The following is a 16,849-nucleotide window of genomic DNA, read 5'->3' on the forward strand; positions in this document are numbered from 1 at the left end:
GTTGATGTGTAAGTTGTAAGGGAGAATGGCGAGAGGGAGCAGGTATGCACAGGTCTTCAGATAAGGAAGGAACAATAAGGCTTCAGGAGTGGTAGATGATGTATGGATCAGGAGTTTGCTTTGAAGAATCTGTTTAAGAAATTTTTAGAGAAACAGAGGGTTTTGCTTGGGGCACATACAGATCTGGAGAAAGAATGATACTGTCAATAGATGCTCTGTGGAGTGTTACAAATACACTGTGTGGGAGGAAAGCTGCTAGATGAAGAAAATTTTTGATCAAAATTGTAAAGTGTGTGTGCCAGGATTTGTTCTAGGTGAAAGTGGGTCTGTGACAGGATGTGCGATGTCACCCTGGCTACATAATATGTTTATGGATGAAGAGGAGAGGGAAGTGAATGAAAGGGTCGTAGAGAGAGGAGCAAGTGTGTAATCTGTTGCAGATAGAAGGATCTGAGAGGCAAGGCAGTTGTTGTTTGCTGATGGCACGGCACCAATGGCAAATTTAGATTAAAAACTGCAAAAACTTTTGTCCGAGTTTGGGATTGTGTGGTAAAGGAAAAAACTTGAGAGTACATCAAATAAAAACAAGGTTATCATATTTAGCACTAGAGAGAGACAGGTTAACTGGAGAGTGAGGTTGAATGCATAAAACTCAAGGGAAGAGGGGCATTTCAGATACTTGAAAGTAAGCATGGTAGCAAATAGAACTATGGAAGCTGAAGTGCATCTGTGTGGATGAAGGGGTTAAGGGCCTAGGTACAAAGAGGAATGTAAGGAAAGAAAGGTCATTGTTGGTGAGGGCAAAGATGAACATGGTTGATGGAACAGTAAGTAGTCCCAACAGAGTTGTTAGAATGCGAGGTGTGGGCTCTAGATGAAGAGGTACACCAGTGGGTGAATGTGATGTAAATGAAATGTATGAGGATAATATGTGGTGTGCAGAGGGTTGATCAAATAAAATGATAGGGTAAGAGAGAGGTGTAGTAATAAGAAGGGTGCAATTGAGACCTGAAGAGCATGTTTTAAAATTTGGATATTTGGAGAGGATGAAGGAGGATAGGTTGACAAAGAGGGTATGAGACAAACGTGGAGGGGAGGTGAAGGAGGCTAACTTAAGAGATAAAAGGACGGATTGAAAATTATTTTGAGTGCTCAGGGCCTGAACGAGCAGGAGGGTGTAAGACATAAATGGGATAAAATAGATTGGAGAAATGATATATACTGGAGGCATGGTGCTGTAAATGAACTGAACCAGGGATAATAGAATAGCAATTGGAATTTTCAGAATACTAAATAAGCCTGGTTGTGAGAATAAGAGGCTGTGGTACCAGTGCATTATGCATAGTTAAGGAGGGGATGTAAGCAAGTAAAGTCATTTCTTCATCTGATATGGGAACATTCCACTAATTATTTTTTTTGCTTTGTCGCTGTCTCCTGCGTTTGCGAGGTAGCGCAAGGAAACAGACGAAAGAAATGGCTCAACCCACCCCCATACACATGTATATACACATACGTCCACACACGCAAATATACATACCTATACATCTCAATGTACACATATATATACACACACAGACACATACATATATACCCATGCACACAATTCACACTGTCTGCCTTTATTCATTCCCATCGCCACCTCGCCACACATGGAATACCATCACCCTCCCCCCTCATCTCATGTGTGCGGGGTAGTGCTAGGACAAGACAACAAAGGCCTCATTCATTCACACTCAGTCTTTAGCTGTCATGCAATAATGCCCGAACCCACAGCTCCCTTTCCACATCCAGGCCCCACACAACTTTCCATGGTTTACCCCAGACGCTTCACATGCCCTGATTCAATCCACTGACAGCACGTCAACCCAGGTATACCACATCGATCCAATTCACTCTATTCCTTGTCCTCCTTTCACCCTCCTGCATGTTCAGGCCCCGATCACTCAAAATCTTTTTCACTCCATCTTTCCACCTCCAATTTGGTCTCCCACTTCTCATCGTTCCCTCCACCTCCGACACATATATCCTCTTGGTCAGTCTTTCCTCACTCATTCTCTCCATGTGCCCAAACCATTTCAAAACACCCTCTTCTGCTCTCTCAACCACGCTCTTTTTAGTTCCACACATCTCTCTTACCCTTACATTACTTACTCGATCAAACCACCTCACACCACACACTGTCCTCAAACATCTCATTTCCAGCACATCCACCCTCCTGCGCACAACTCTATCCATAGCCCACGCCTCGCAACCATACAACATTGTTGGAACCACTATTCCTTCAAACATAGCCATTTTTGCTTTCCGAGATAATGTTCTCGACTTCCACACATTCTTCAGGGCTCCCAGGATTTTCGCCCCCTCCCCCACCCTATGATTCACTTCCGCTTCCATGGTTCCATCCGCTGCCAGATCCACTCCCAGATATCTAAAACACTTTACTTCCTCCAGTTTTTCTCCATTCAAACTTACCTCCCAGCTGACTTGACCCTCAACCCTACTGTACCTAATAACCTTGCTCTTATTCACATTTACTCTTAAATTTCTTCTTTCACACACTTTACCAAACTCAGTCACCAGCTTCTGCAGTTTCTCCCATGAATCAGCCACCAGCGCTGTATCATCAGCGAACAACAATTGACTCACTTCCCAAGCTCTCTCATCCACAACAGACTTCATTTTTGCCCCTCTTTCCAAAACTCTTGCATTCACCTCCCTAACAACCCCAACCATAAACAAATTAAACAACCATGGAGACATCACACACCCCTGCCACAAACCTACATTCACTGAGAACCAATCACTTTCCTCTCTTCCTACACGTACACATGCCTTACATCCTCGATAAAAACTTTTCACTGCTTCTAACAACTTGCCTCCCACACCATATATTCTTAATACCTTCCACAGAGCATCTCTATCAACTCTATCATATGCCTTCTCCAGATCCATAAATGCTACATACAAATCCATTTGCTTTTCTAAGTATTTCTCACATACATTCTTCAAAGCAAACACCTGATCCACACATCCTCTACCACTTCTGAAACCACACTGCTCTTCCCCAATCTGATGCTCTGCACATGCCTTCACCCTCTCAATCAATACCCTCCCATATAATTTACCAGGAATACTCAACAAACTTATACCTCTGTAATTTGAGCACTCACTCTTATCCCCTTTGCCTTTGTACAATGGCACTATGCATGCATTCCGCCAATCCTCAGGCACCTCACCATGAGTCATACATAAATTAAATAACCTTACCAACCAGTCAACAATACAGTCACCCCCTTTTTTAATAAATTCCACTGCAATACCATCCAAACCTGCTGCCTTGCCGGCTTTCATCTTCCACAAAGCTTTTACTACCTCTTCTCTGTTTACCAAATCATTTTCCCCAACCCTCTCACTTTGCACACCACCTCGACCAAGACACCCTATATCTGCCACTCTATCATCAAACACATTCAACAAACCTTCAAAATACTCACTCCATCTCCTTCTCACATCACCACTACTTGTTATCACCTCCCCATTAGCGCCCTTCACTGAAGTTCCCATTTGCTCCCTTGTCTTATGCACTTTATTTACCTCCTTCCAGAACATCTTTTTATTCTCCCTAAAATTTAATGATACTCTCTCACCCCAACTCTCATTTGCCCTCTTTTTCACCTCTTGCACCTTTCTCTTGACCTCCTGTCTCTTTCTTTTATACCTCTCCCACTCAATTGCATTTTTTCCATGCAAAAATCCAAGCTCACTTACTCTCACCACCCTCTTCACCCCAACATTCACTCTTCTTTTCTGAAAACCCATACAAATCTTCACCTTAGCCTCCACAAGATAATGATCAGAGATCCCTCCAGTTGCACCTCTCAGCACATTTACATCCAAAACTCTCTCTTTCGCGTGCCTGTCAATTAACACGTAATCCAATAACGCTCTCTGGCCATCTCTCCTACTTACATACGTATACTTATGTATATCTCACTTTTTAAACCAGGTATTCCCAATCACCAGTCCTTTTTCAGCACATAAATCTACAAGCTCTTCACCATTTCCATTTACAACACTGAACACCCCATGTAAACCAATTATACCCTCAACTGCCACATTACTCACCTTTGCATTCAAATCAACCATCACTATAACCCGGTCGCGTGCATCAAAACCACTAACACACTCATTCAGCTGCTCCCAAAACACTTGCCTCTCATGATCTCTCTTCTCATGCCCAGGTGCATATGCACCAATAATCACCCATCTCTCTCCATCAACTTTCAGTTTTACCCATATTAATCGAGAATTTACTTTCTTACATTCTATCACATACTCCCACAACTCCTGTTTCAGGAGTACTGCTACTCCTTCCCTTGCTCTTGTCCTCTCACTAACCCCTAATATGGGAAAAATATGAAATTGCCTGTATGCTAAGCTGCATGGAAAGTTACATGACATGTAACTATCTTTTTTTTAATTGATTGTTGTTTCCTGGTGCCAGGAAAAGACAAAAAAAGGCTACATCTACTTACACCCATTCCCTAGTTGTCATATGTAATGCACTGAAAACACAGCTACCTATTCACAACCTGGCAACACAGACCTTTTCATGGTTTACATCAGGTGCTTCAATTGTCCTGGTTCAGTCCACTGAAAGCGTATTGATCCCTGTATACCACATCATTCCAATTCATTCTATCTCAAGCAGGTATTTCAAATTCCTGCATGTTCAGGCCCTGATCATTCAAAATCTTTTTCACTCCATCCTTCCATCTCCAATTTCACCTCCCCTTTCTCCTTGCTCCCTCCACCTCTGACACATATACCTTCTTTGTCAACCATTCCTCACTCATTCTCTGTTTAAACCATTTCAGGCACACCCTCTTCAGCTCTTTCACCCACACTCTTGTTATCACCTAACCTCACACCACATACTGTCCTTAAACATTTCATTTCCAACACATCATCTTCCTCCACATCAATATAATATTGTTCGGACTACTCTACCTTCAAACATACCCATTTTTGCCCTCCCACATAACGATCTCTCTACACATTCTTCAGTGTACCCAGAACCTTTGCCCCTTATACACCCTATGAGTCACTTCCATGGTGCCATTCACTGTCATGTCCACTCCTAAGGATCTTAAACACTTATTTCCTCTAATTTTTCTCCATTCAAACTTACACCCCAAATAACCCATCCCTCAACTCGAGTAAACTTAATAACCTTGCTTTTATTCACATTTACTCTAAACTTCCTCCTTTCACACACCCTTCCACACTCAGTCACCAACTTCTGCAGTTTCTCGCTCAAATCTACCACCAGTGCTGCATCATCAGCATACAACAACCAATTCACTTCAGAAAGCTCTCTCATCCCACACAGACTGTATTCTAGCCTGTCTCATTGACTCTTGCATTTATCTCCCTCACCTCCCCATCCATAAACAAATCAAACACCACGGTGACATGACACACCCCTGCCGTAGACCAATCATCACTTGGAACATTTCACTCTCTTCTCTTTTTACTTGTACACATACTTTACACCCTTAATAGAAGCTTTTCACTGCTTGAAGCAGCTTTCTTCCTAAACCATATATTCTTAAAACCTTCCATAAAGTATCTCTATCAATCCAACCATATTCTTTCTCCAGATCCAAAAATGCTAAAAAACAAATCCGTCTGTTACTCTAAGTATTTCTCACACACATTCTCTAATACAAACACCTGATCCACACAATCCTTTATCACTTTGGAAACCACACACTTTCTCTTCAATCTAATGCTCTGTATATGCCTTCACTCTCTCAATCACTACCTTCCCATATAACTTACCAGGCACACTCAACAAACTCATACCTCTGTAGTCTGAACACTCATCTTTAACCACACTGCCTTCATACAATGGCACAATACATGCACTGCCAATCCTCAGGCACCTCAACATGATCCATACATACAATGAAAATCTTAACTAGCCAATCAACGACACAATCACCCCTTTCCTTCATAAAATCAACAACAATACTATCCACTCCAACCCTTCTACATTTCATCTTTCTTCTCACTTAACCAAATCACTCTCCATGACTAACATCACATAACAACCTGACCCAAATATCCTACATATGCCAACCTACCATCAAACATATTCAATATTCCTTTAATATACTTGCTCCTTCTCTTCACTGATGATTACGGATGAAACTAAGGCCCTCATGCAACAGGTTTAAGTTGTGAAACAAATCCTATTGCAATCTTTTGGTGAGAATGTTGTATGCCTGGAAGTGTGATACAGTCTTTAAAGCCAGCTGAACATGATTTGCTGCCTTAATCACCCCATGTTATTGAGAATGTAGGGATGTATTCTTTGCTTAATGTCCTCATGTTTAGTGATACTTTCACCATTTCTGTTCTGGGTGATATTTTTCCTTTATTGGTAACTTACCATGGGTCCTAAAAAGTTGTCTCAGAAAGAAAATGTGTCAACAAGGGAGATTTCAAAATGAACAGGTTGGGCAGAGTCCATCTTCTTTCCATCTTCTTTGGGTTTCCCTCTAAGGGCTGGGTCTGGTCAACCTAGTAAGCATGAGCTGTTAAAAAAACCCATCCTTATCAAATTTTTTGTTACCTTGATAGTCTCTTTAGGTTGACAATACCCAACTTTTTGGAGATGGATAGAAGGCAGCCCAAACATGGGTCTGGATGGTGTACTTGGCCCTGCCATTATGCCTTGAGAACTCTCATAGAGACAAATATTCTTACTTTCTAGCAGGAATACGTGCCTTCCCTTCTTTGGACACTGTCTCTGATTCATGATCAGTTACTACTAAAGGAAAAATATCACCTGAAATAGAAACAGCATGAATATCACTTGACATAAAAACAAGCAAAATTTACTCCTAACTAAATTCAATAACATGGGGTAATGGATGGCAAATCGTGTTCAGCTTACTTCCACAATAAGTGTGTCACAGCCTTTGTTTTATTTTGCAAATAAAACCTAATGCATGAGGCCTTATTTCAAATGATAATCAAAGAATTCTTTTGGTGGAGACAGTATAGTACGTTTGTGTAAATTTGATACACAAGAGATTATCACCAATTAGCAAAATAAAGCACTTTATCTACAGGACTTCATCCACTCTCATATCACATCACATTCAGTTTTACAGTCAGTCACATCATATCCAGTTTTACAGTCAGTGTCACCAGCAAAATCAAAATATGATGAAATCTTGCTAATCTGAGAGGATCAAAATACTTTTCCTGGCACTAATCTGAGAGGGCCAAAATACTGTTCCTGGTGTTAACTTGCTGATGCTGGCAATGATAATCAAGTATAGAGAAAAAAAGTAAAAATCTTCAATATTGAGCAAAAACTCAACAGATAGAAGAGCATCTGAGGAAAGGCCATGCCTGCTTATATGGAATACAGATGCATGGACATATAAGTGGTAGGCGATCATCACTGTTTGCACTCACGGTAATCAAAAAAGTTTAATGCCATATTTGTTTACATTACATTCAGATGCATGGACAGACAACTGTCATGTTAACATTACAGTATTAGCACAAATGGTAATCTAACGCAAATCAGCATTTCATTATATGTTTAAAATAGCATGTACCTGTGTATCAATTCAAATTTTATGACCCTCACAAGAGCATGTGGTGTACTTCAGTATAAATCAGAAAAGAGTACTGTGTGATTTTATGAGAATTTAGAGAATTGGTTGAACAACAATTCTAGAATTTCACTAGAAATGAACAAAAAACTTTTTGCACTGACCACTGTTCCAACTGTTTAAAGGGATTCCTGTATCAAAAATACATTTCTTATGTATATATTTGTGGTAAAAATGGGTTTGGGAACAGTATAGAATGTATCCCAATCAGTATTATGTTAGAGACTGAATGTGAATGAATGGGGCTCTTTTGTCTGTATTCCTGGTGCTGCCTCTCTGAAGCAGGGGATAGCCATGCTGTTTTCCTGTGGGGCAGGGTAGCGACAGGAACGGATGAAAGCAAGTATGAATATGTATATGTGTATGTATGTAATGTCCATGTATGTATATGTGTAAGTTGATATGTATATGTATGTGCTTGTGGCATGAGAAGCGTGGGAGGTGGGCAGATTAGAAAGGGTAGTGAGTGGTGGGATGAAGAAGTAAGATTATTAGTGAAAGAGAAGAGAAAGGCATTTGGATGATTTTTGCAGGAAAATAATGCAAATGACTGGGAGATGTATAAAAGAAAGATGCAGCAGGTCAAGAGAAAGGTGCAAGAGGTGAAAAAGAGGGCAAAAGAGAGTTGGGGTGAGAGAGTATCATTAAATTTTAGGGAGAATAAAAAGATGTTTTGGAAAGAGGTAAATAAAGTGCGTAAGACAAGGGAACAAATGGGAACTTCAGTGAAGGGGCTAATGGGGAGGTGATACCAAGTAGTGATGTGAGAAGATGGAGTGAGTATTTTGAAGGTTTATTGAATGTGTTTGATGATAGAGTGGCAGATATAGGGTGTTTTGGTCGAGGTGGTGTGCAAAGTGAGAGGGTTAGGGAAAATGATTTGGTAAACAGAGAAGAGGTAGTAAAAGCTTTGCGGAAGATGAAAGCCAGCAAGGCAGCGGGTTTGGATGGTATTGCAGTGGAATTCATCAAAAAAGGGGGTGACTGTATTGTTGACTGGTTGGTAAGGTTATTTAATGTATGTATGATTCATGGTGAGGTGCCTGAGGATTGGCGGAATGCTTGCATAGTGCCATTGTACAAAGGCAAAGGGGACAAAGGTGAGTGCTCAAATTACAGAGGTATAAGTTTGTTGAGTATTCCTGGGAAATTATATGGGAGGGTATTGATTGAGAGGGTGAAGGCATGTACAGAGCATCAGATTGGGGAAGAGCAGTGTGGTTTCAGAAGTGGTAGAGGATGTGTGGATCAGGTGTTTGCTTTGAAGAATGTTTGTAGAAATACTTAGAAAAGCAAATGGATTTGTATGTAGCATTTATGGATCTGGAGAAGGCATATGACAGAGTTGATAGAGATGCTCTGAATATATGGTGTGGGAGGTAAGCAGTGAGAAGTTTTTATCGAGGATGTAAGGCATGTGTACGTGTAGGAAGAGAGGAAAGTGATTGGTTCTCAGTGAATGTAGGTTTGCGGCAGGGGTGTGTGATGTCTCCATGGTTGTTTAATTTGTATATGGATGGGGTTGTTAGGGAGGTGAATATAAGAGTTTTGGAAAGGGGGGCAAGTATGCAGTCTGTTGTGGATGAGAGAGCTTGGGAAGTGAGTCAGTTGTTGTTCGCTGATGATACAGCGCTGGTGGCTGATTCATGTGAGAAACTGCAGAAGCTGGTGACTGAGTTTGGTAAAGTGTGTGAAAGAAGAAAGTTGAGAGTAAATGTGAATAAGAGCAAGGTTATTAGGTACAGTAGGGTTGAGGGTCAAATCAACTGGGAGGTAAGTTTAAATGGAGAAAAACTGGAGGAAGTGAAGTGTTTTAGATATCTGGGAGTGGATTTGGCAGTGGATGGAACCATGGAAGCGGAAGTCTGTCATAGGGTGGGGGAGGGGGCAAAAATTCTGGGAGCGATGAAAAATGTTTTGAAGTCGAAAACTTTATCTCGGAAAGCAAAAATGGGTATGTTTGAGGGAATAGTGGTTCCAACAATGTTGTATGGTTGCGAGGCGTGGGCTATGGATAGAGTTGTGCGCAGGAGGGTGGATGTGCTGGAAATGAGATGTTTGAGGACAATATGTGGTGTGGGGTGGTTTGATCGAGTAAGTAATAATATGGTAAGAGAGATGTGCGGTAATAAAAAGAGTGTAGTTGAGAGAGCAGAAGAGGGTGTTTTGAAATGGTTTGGTCACATGGAGAGAATGAGTGAGGAGAGATTGACAAAGAGGATATACGCGTCAGAGGTGGAGGGAACGAGGAGAAGTGGGAGACCAAATTGGAGGTGGAAGGATGGAGTGAAAAAGATTTTGAGTGATCAGGGCCTGAACATGCAGGAGGGTGAAAGGCGTGCAAAGACTAGAGTGAATTGGAATGATGTGGTATACTGGGGTCGACGTGCTGTCAATGGATTGAACCAGGGCATGTGAAGCATCTGGGGTAAACCATGGAAAGTTCTGTGGGGCCTGGATGTAGAAAGGGAGCTGTGGTTTTGGTGCATTATTACATGACAGCTAGAGAGTGAGTGTGAACGAATGTGGCCTTTATTGTCTTTTCCTAGCACTACCTCGCACACATGAGGGGGAAAGGGGTTGCTATTTCATGTGTGGCGGGGTGGCGATGGGAATTAATAAGGGCAGAGAGTATGAATTATGTTCATGTGTATACATGTATGTCTGTGTTAGTATATATATGTATACATTGAGATGTACAGGTATGTATATTTGCGTGTGTGGACGTGTATGTATATACATGTGTATGTGGGTGGGTTGGGCCATTCTTTCGTCTGTTTCCCTGCGCTACCTTGCTAACGCGGGAGACAGCGACAAAGCAAAATAAATATGAATAAATGTATATGTGCATATGAGGGCATTTATGTACATATATGTGTATATGAGTGGATGGGCCATTCTTTCTTCATCTGTTTCCTGGTGCTATCTCGCTGACCTGGGAAACAATGATTATGTATAATACATAAATATAAAATAGGTCTGGAAAGGTTACAGATCACTCTGAAAAATCTTCATGACATTATCCTAAAGTCAGCCGCAGCTTTTGCAATTTTATTGGAGGGAGAAAATGTGTGGCCCAAGAATTTCTAAACCATATTTGTCATTTCCCACATCAGCAAGGTAGCACCAGGAACAAGAAAACCTCATTTGCTCAAATCCACTCTCTGGCTGTCTTGAACAATGCTCCACAACAGGAGCCTCCTATATTATGCCTCAAACCTTTTTGAGGTTTCCCCTAATTGCTCCATATTCCCCACTTAAGCCCACTGAAAATGTCCTCCCCTGTCCTCCTGCTGTTCAGGTCGGGAACCTTTACAGCATCTTTCACTCAATCCTTCCAACTACTCCTTGGTTTGTCCTTTTCCTTTTTTCCCTCAATGTCTGACATATTCAATTAAATATGATACAATCTCCTTCCCTTGAATAGTTAAACTAAGGACTCTTCTGTCTCCTATTATTTCTCACTATTCCTATCACCTTTGCACCTTTAAGAATCAGGTCTACTAACACCTGCAGTGTTGTGTCCTTTCACCCATGACAGCCTTTGATTCGGGCAAGTTCTGCCTATTATGCTACAGACAATAAAGAAAAAATTAAATGAAAAATAAAACTGAAGAGATGAAGCATGGCCCCTTTAACTGTTAAATGAAATGCTCATATAAAAACTAAGGCCTGTCAGCCTATGAAAATGAATCACCTGATTTCATTACCCATTCAATCTTAAATATTCCAAATATAAGTAAATTCGTACCTTTTAATACATCTAATATATCCAGTTTGGTGAGGGCAATAGCAGTGTAACCATTCACCATATTAGTATGTCTAAGTAGTACTACATCTAACCAGCCACATCGTCTTGTCCTTCCTGTAGTAACTCCAAATTCAGCTCCACGGGTTTGTAGTAAACTTCCAATATCCTGAAAAAGGGAAACAGACAATGATAAAAATAATTCACAGAGGAAAAGTTCTCCTACTTCAAATACTTATCATATAAAATATAACAACAGCCTGAGACAGGTTGGATCATTTATGCAACCTAACTTACAAAAACCTCCATTCCAGTTGAGTAGAATCTAAATTCACATATTTGTGACACTGACCAGGGTGTGCTGAAATGCTTCTGATATGTGGAGAAGATGAATGAAAAGTAATGAAAAGGATCTACCTGTGAGAAGTGGAGAAAACAGAAGGTAAAGGGAGATCGAGAAGGATATGGAAGGATGGGTCAAGGAGGCTTTTAGATACTGCAATATGAATAATCAAGATGGAGAGGCATACATGGATTGGGATAAATTGGACCGACTTGGTATATGGGTGGGAAGGGGGACCACATGCAGTCAATGCACCGAACTAGGGCATATGAACCGAAAGATATAGCCATGGCATAGTCTGTGGGGCTTGGCTTTAAATTTCTAATAGTTAAACTATAAGAAACCAAGTAAAGAGTGCTCATTCTTCTTGAAGGCTCAAGCTGAGGTGTTTGCATGTGTGAGGATGCAATCATGATGAGATGATAGAGATATATAGTGTCTGTGGAAAGGAACCTAGATATTCTAGCACTGAGTGAAATACAGCAAAAGCAGAAGGTTTGGGAATATCTTGGGGGTTTAACTGAAGGCAATAGCTTAGGCTGCTGGAGAAGTTAAGGAAATGTGTTAAAGAGCATAAGGAAGAGAGCCTAAAACTGGTGTGGGTAAAAATGGAAGTGAATTACAAGAGATGAGTGATTATTAGTGCTAAAGCACCTGGAAGCATGAAGAGTAAGGAAAAGATGAGCGTTTTGGGAAGAGATAAGTGTGTCAGCAAATTTAATGTAAAGGATTGAGTAATTCTGGTAGTATTGGGTGATTTGAATGCAAGGGTGGGGTAATGTGACAGGTAAGGATTTGGGGTACCCAGTGATATGAATGAAAATGGTGAACAACTTGTGGAGTTGTGCTTAAAAAGAGCCAGTGATTGGGAACACCTCATTTAAAAACAGGGATATGCATCAATATATGTGGAAGAGTAGGTGTGATGGAAAGCAAGCATTATTGGAGTATGTACTAACTGATAGGCATGCTAAAGAGAGACTCTTGGATGTCAATGCACTTAGAGGGGAAGATGGTGAGATGTTAGATCATTCCTTGAGATGAAGGTAACAGTTTGGAGAGGCTTTACAAAAAGAAGAAATGATATGGGTGGGAAGAGGACAGAGAGTGATTCAGCTTAGAAAAGAAGCTTGTGTGAAGAGATACCAGGAGAGAATGAGTGTAGAATGGCAAGAGTTTACAGTACATAAAGCAAGTGGAGTGTGAGAGGAATGATGGGTATTTCGGGAAGAAGTTTACATCTGCAAGAGAAGTGTGTGGCATTTGGTTGGTGTGAAGTGGACAGATGAAAAACGGTAGTGAAATTAAGTTGCTTGTAAAAGAGAAGAGAGAAGTGTATGGGCATTACCTGTAGGGAAGGAGCGCAAATGACTGGGAGATGTATAAGAGAATGTCAAGGTCAAGAGGAATGTGCAGGGCTGAAAAATGGAGAAATATGAATTGAAGTGAGCATGTATCAGCAAACATCAGGAAGAATAAGAAAATGATTGGGCAGATAATTAGCAGTGTGAGAAAAATAAGAGAATAAATGGGAACTTGGTCAAGGGGGAAAATAAGAAAGTGGTAACTGTATATTGGTGTGAGTACTTTTAGGGTATTGTAAAGAGGTATGATGAATGCTTCTCCTTCAGGTGCTGGAGACTGGTTTTCAATCTCATCCAGTGAGTAGTGGTTAAGGATCAGTATAAGGGTGATGGTCTGTGACTAACACTGCAAAATCCCAACTTGTGAACTGGGGCCCTCCATCAGTCCTCAGATGCACAAGAACACCTACATCATAGAAGTAAAGTCATTAGTTGCGGATGGTAGCAGTGGAAGTTGTATTGTTGCCACATGGCATCACAAAAGCCAAGCAGCGAGATGGTCGACAATGATGAAAAGACTTCCCTGATGCACTGAAGAAGTCAGCCAACACAGACTTGAGGGGACTGGTGGGGTTGTCAACACAGAGTAAGGGGCTCCTGCTGTTGATTGGGCTACAACACCTGGCATGGTTTGCACATATGAACAGTGTTCACTATGTCTGAGTTGATGCCAGGCCAGCCTGCCTTACTCATCGCTTGGAGGCATCTGCTCTTTGGTGGCTGTTATGGAGGCGATCTAAAATTTGGTGACATAAAGCAGCAGGAACAGCAACACATGCCCCATAAAGGTAGAGGTCTCCATCACAGTGGAGGTCCTCACGCAGTTTCTAAGAAAACTCTGAACGATGGAGAATGGCAAGGACTGTGCAGCCCGTAAAGACAATCCTGACGGCGACATCAGTTTCTGTGCTCAATGCTTCATCCTCTGGGGTGGGGCAGCTTACAGGAGAGTGGAACAAAGTATCTGGGATACAGAGCTGCTTACCTGTGCACCACACTACTGCGAAGAGGTATGATGAATGCCTCTCCTTCAGGTGCTAGAGACTGGTTTTCAATCTCATCCAGTGAGTAGTGGTTAAGGATTGGTATGAGTGGGTGATGGTCTGTGACTAACTCTAAGTGTTGCAAGCTGATGAGGTAAAACCTGCACCTTGACATGGCCTATACCACAGCCAACAATTCGAGCTCAATGCGGGCGCAGCATGTTTCTGCATTGGTCAGGAGCCTAAAGCCACACTGAATGAGTTGAAACTTCCCCCCACTGTGGCCTTGCAGTAGAACATATCCAATGCCAAACAAGTGAAAGGCATCAGTCTGCAAGACAGTGGGCATGGCTGTGTTAAACATAATGAGGATGGGCGAATTTGACAGGTCCTTTTTCAAAAGCTGGAATGCCTTGTCATGGTCTGGGGTCCAAAGGAAAGTCCTCTTGGGGCTCATCAGAGGGTGAAGTGGCTGTGCAGTGGCAGAAATGTCCGGAGAATATTCTGCTAATTGGTTGACAAGTCCCATGAAGAACCAAAGGTCAGTCAGGTTGGCAGGAGTTGTGAATTCCCTGATGGCATGGATCTTCTCCAGATTGGCTGCTATGCCATTCACTGTGAGGGTATAGCCAGAAAAAGATACCAAAGATTCAGAGAACAAACTTGTTGGCACTGAGAGTGATCCTGTGCTTCTGGCACCTAAAGAGTACATCATGGATGCAGTGGAGTTGGGTGAAGTCTTTGTTGTATAAGAGAAATCTGTCATAAATGACTTTCACACAATTCCTCATACCTTGTAGAGCAATATCACCTCAGAGACAGAAGGCATCTCCTGTAGTAGCAAAACCCATGGGGCTTCGGTGATATCTGAAGCATCCGTATGAAGTGATGAATGTTGTCAGTGACTGGTCCTCCTCGGTGAGCTCAATCTGCCAGTAACCACACACAGCATCAACTTTCATGAAGAAGAGCACTTTCAGGCATATGCTGTGAACTGCTGCAACGGGGGTAGGAAAAGGATGCTTTGGACATGACACATGGCAACGGCTATGAGAGGGTGGCATCATGGAGACAGGTCATCACCAGCTGGTATGATGATACCCTGGGCGACCATAGATTCCAGCTCGTTTTACCGACTCACAGAAAGCAAGGGCTTTTGGTGAAGGGTTTTGCTCTTCCATCAGGTGAATCCTTATAGAGGGACCTATCATCGGCTTGAGTGGCGTGTCCCATAACGTGTCTTTTGTCAATAGCACATAACTGAATTCCCTCAGGACATATTCTCAAGCACCTAAAGGAAAATTTCGTCTGAGCGGGGGTGGCATGGCAGTGATGTAGAAGAAGGTGGTGCAACAGCAGGATTGTCACTGCTCACTGTATGCAACCTGTTGACTGTGCTTCACCTCGAGGATGGGCTTAGGAAAGTCCTTGGAGGTGAAAGCTAACTCCTGGCAGTGTTTGTATAATAGAGGAGTTGGAATGCCATTGTGCACATGGATCCAAGCATAGCATGACCTCTTGCCAAAGGCAAATATCAACTTAGAAAGATCCCAAAGCTGGAGTCATCTCAGAACCATTAGCTGTGAAGTGTCTAGCCTTGAGGGGCGTTTGAGGTTGTGCTGGGAAAGTCCCAGACATTGCAGATGCTGTATGCCTATGAGAGTAGCATCAGCACCAGTGTCAGGAATCATCCGAAAGCGAGATGACATGGTACCATGGGTGATGGTGATGCTGATAGGCTGAGGGAAGTCTGTCTGATATGGCTCGGGCACTGTCTGACCAGGGGACTGTGTGCATGCCCCACTTGTGGAAGAGTGCTGCTTGCACTGCCTTCACTGTCCCTTGGCTTTATTTTGAGCACAACATCCGTCATAACGGCCTACATGATTGCACACCTTACACCGAGTGCATTTAGCACTGTAACATGCGAGACCAGTGGCTCTTACAGCCACAACTGTTGCACACCGCCTCGGCAGCTGTGTATGACTGCGACCCATGCTGCTTACTGCACCTGTTGCAAAGGGCGCTGGGCGGGAAAATAGTCACAGCATTGTGGGCTTTCTTCATCCCCTTCTTGCACCGTGACATAATCCTCACTGCCATTGGGGGAGCCCACTGGAGTGAAGTTGCACTCCTTGTGGCCTCACAGGAGTGGCACATTGTCACTACAGCCGGCAGATGGAAGGAAGTGTCAAGGGAGATGAGGCGTTGCATCAGCTCCTCATCCTGACACCTATTAAAATCACTTGCTTGATTTGGGTTTCCTCACACTCCTTGTGGTGACCTTTACAGATATCGACTTCCTCAGATGCTCTCTTCAGACGAACATAGAAATTGTCAAAAGTTTCACCTTCCATCTGTCTGTACCTGAAGAGTTCCTGCCTAGGCAGTGCTTCAATGTGCTGGCCTTTGATGTGCTCTTGTAAGACGTCGAGCACAGCATCCACAGATGACGCAGAGTTTGGGGGCACCTGCAGTGTATGCTCTAAGACACGCCGAGTCTCAAGAGACAAGCACATCCATAGCTGAATGAGCTGCTTTGGCTGTGGCAAGCTCTGTATATCCACCATTGTAGCACAGTCCGTCCATCTCTGCCTCCAATCTCAGAAGTTCTGGTAAGTAACATCAAGTTTGAGGGATGGTGGTGGTTGGGAGGCAGCTTTAGGAGGTGCAGGAGTGGAAGGGCTGCCAGATGGTGTCGTGGGTGCAATTCC

General features: G+C 42.5%; 1 protein-coding gene across 1 annotated transcript in view; it reads right to left on the bottom strand.

The window, feature by feature from the left end:
• Adss (adenylosuccinate synthetase) overlaps window positions 1-16,849 on the bottom strand; it is a 418,041-nt gene that overhangs the window by 166,131 nt on the left and 235,061 nt on the right. The window contains exon 7 of the mRNA XM_071672269.1: window positions 11,449-11,614. Within this exon, the coding sequence (XP_071528370.1) occupies window positions 11,449-11,614 (166 nt within the window). The remainder of the gene's footprint in view (window positions 1-11,448; window positions 11,615-16,849) is intronic.

This window comes from Panulirus ornatus, chromosome 17 (genome assembly GCF_036320965.1).
Source record: "Panulirus ornatus isolate Po-2019 chromosome 17, ASM3632096v1, whole genome shotgun sequence".
NCBI lineage: Eukaryota > Metazoa > Arthropoda > Malacostraca > Decapoda > Palinuridae > Panulirus > Panulirus ornatus.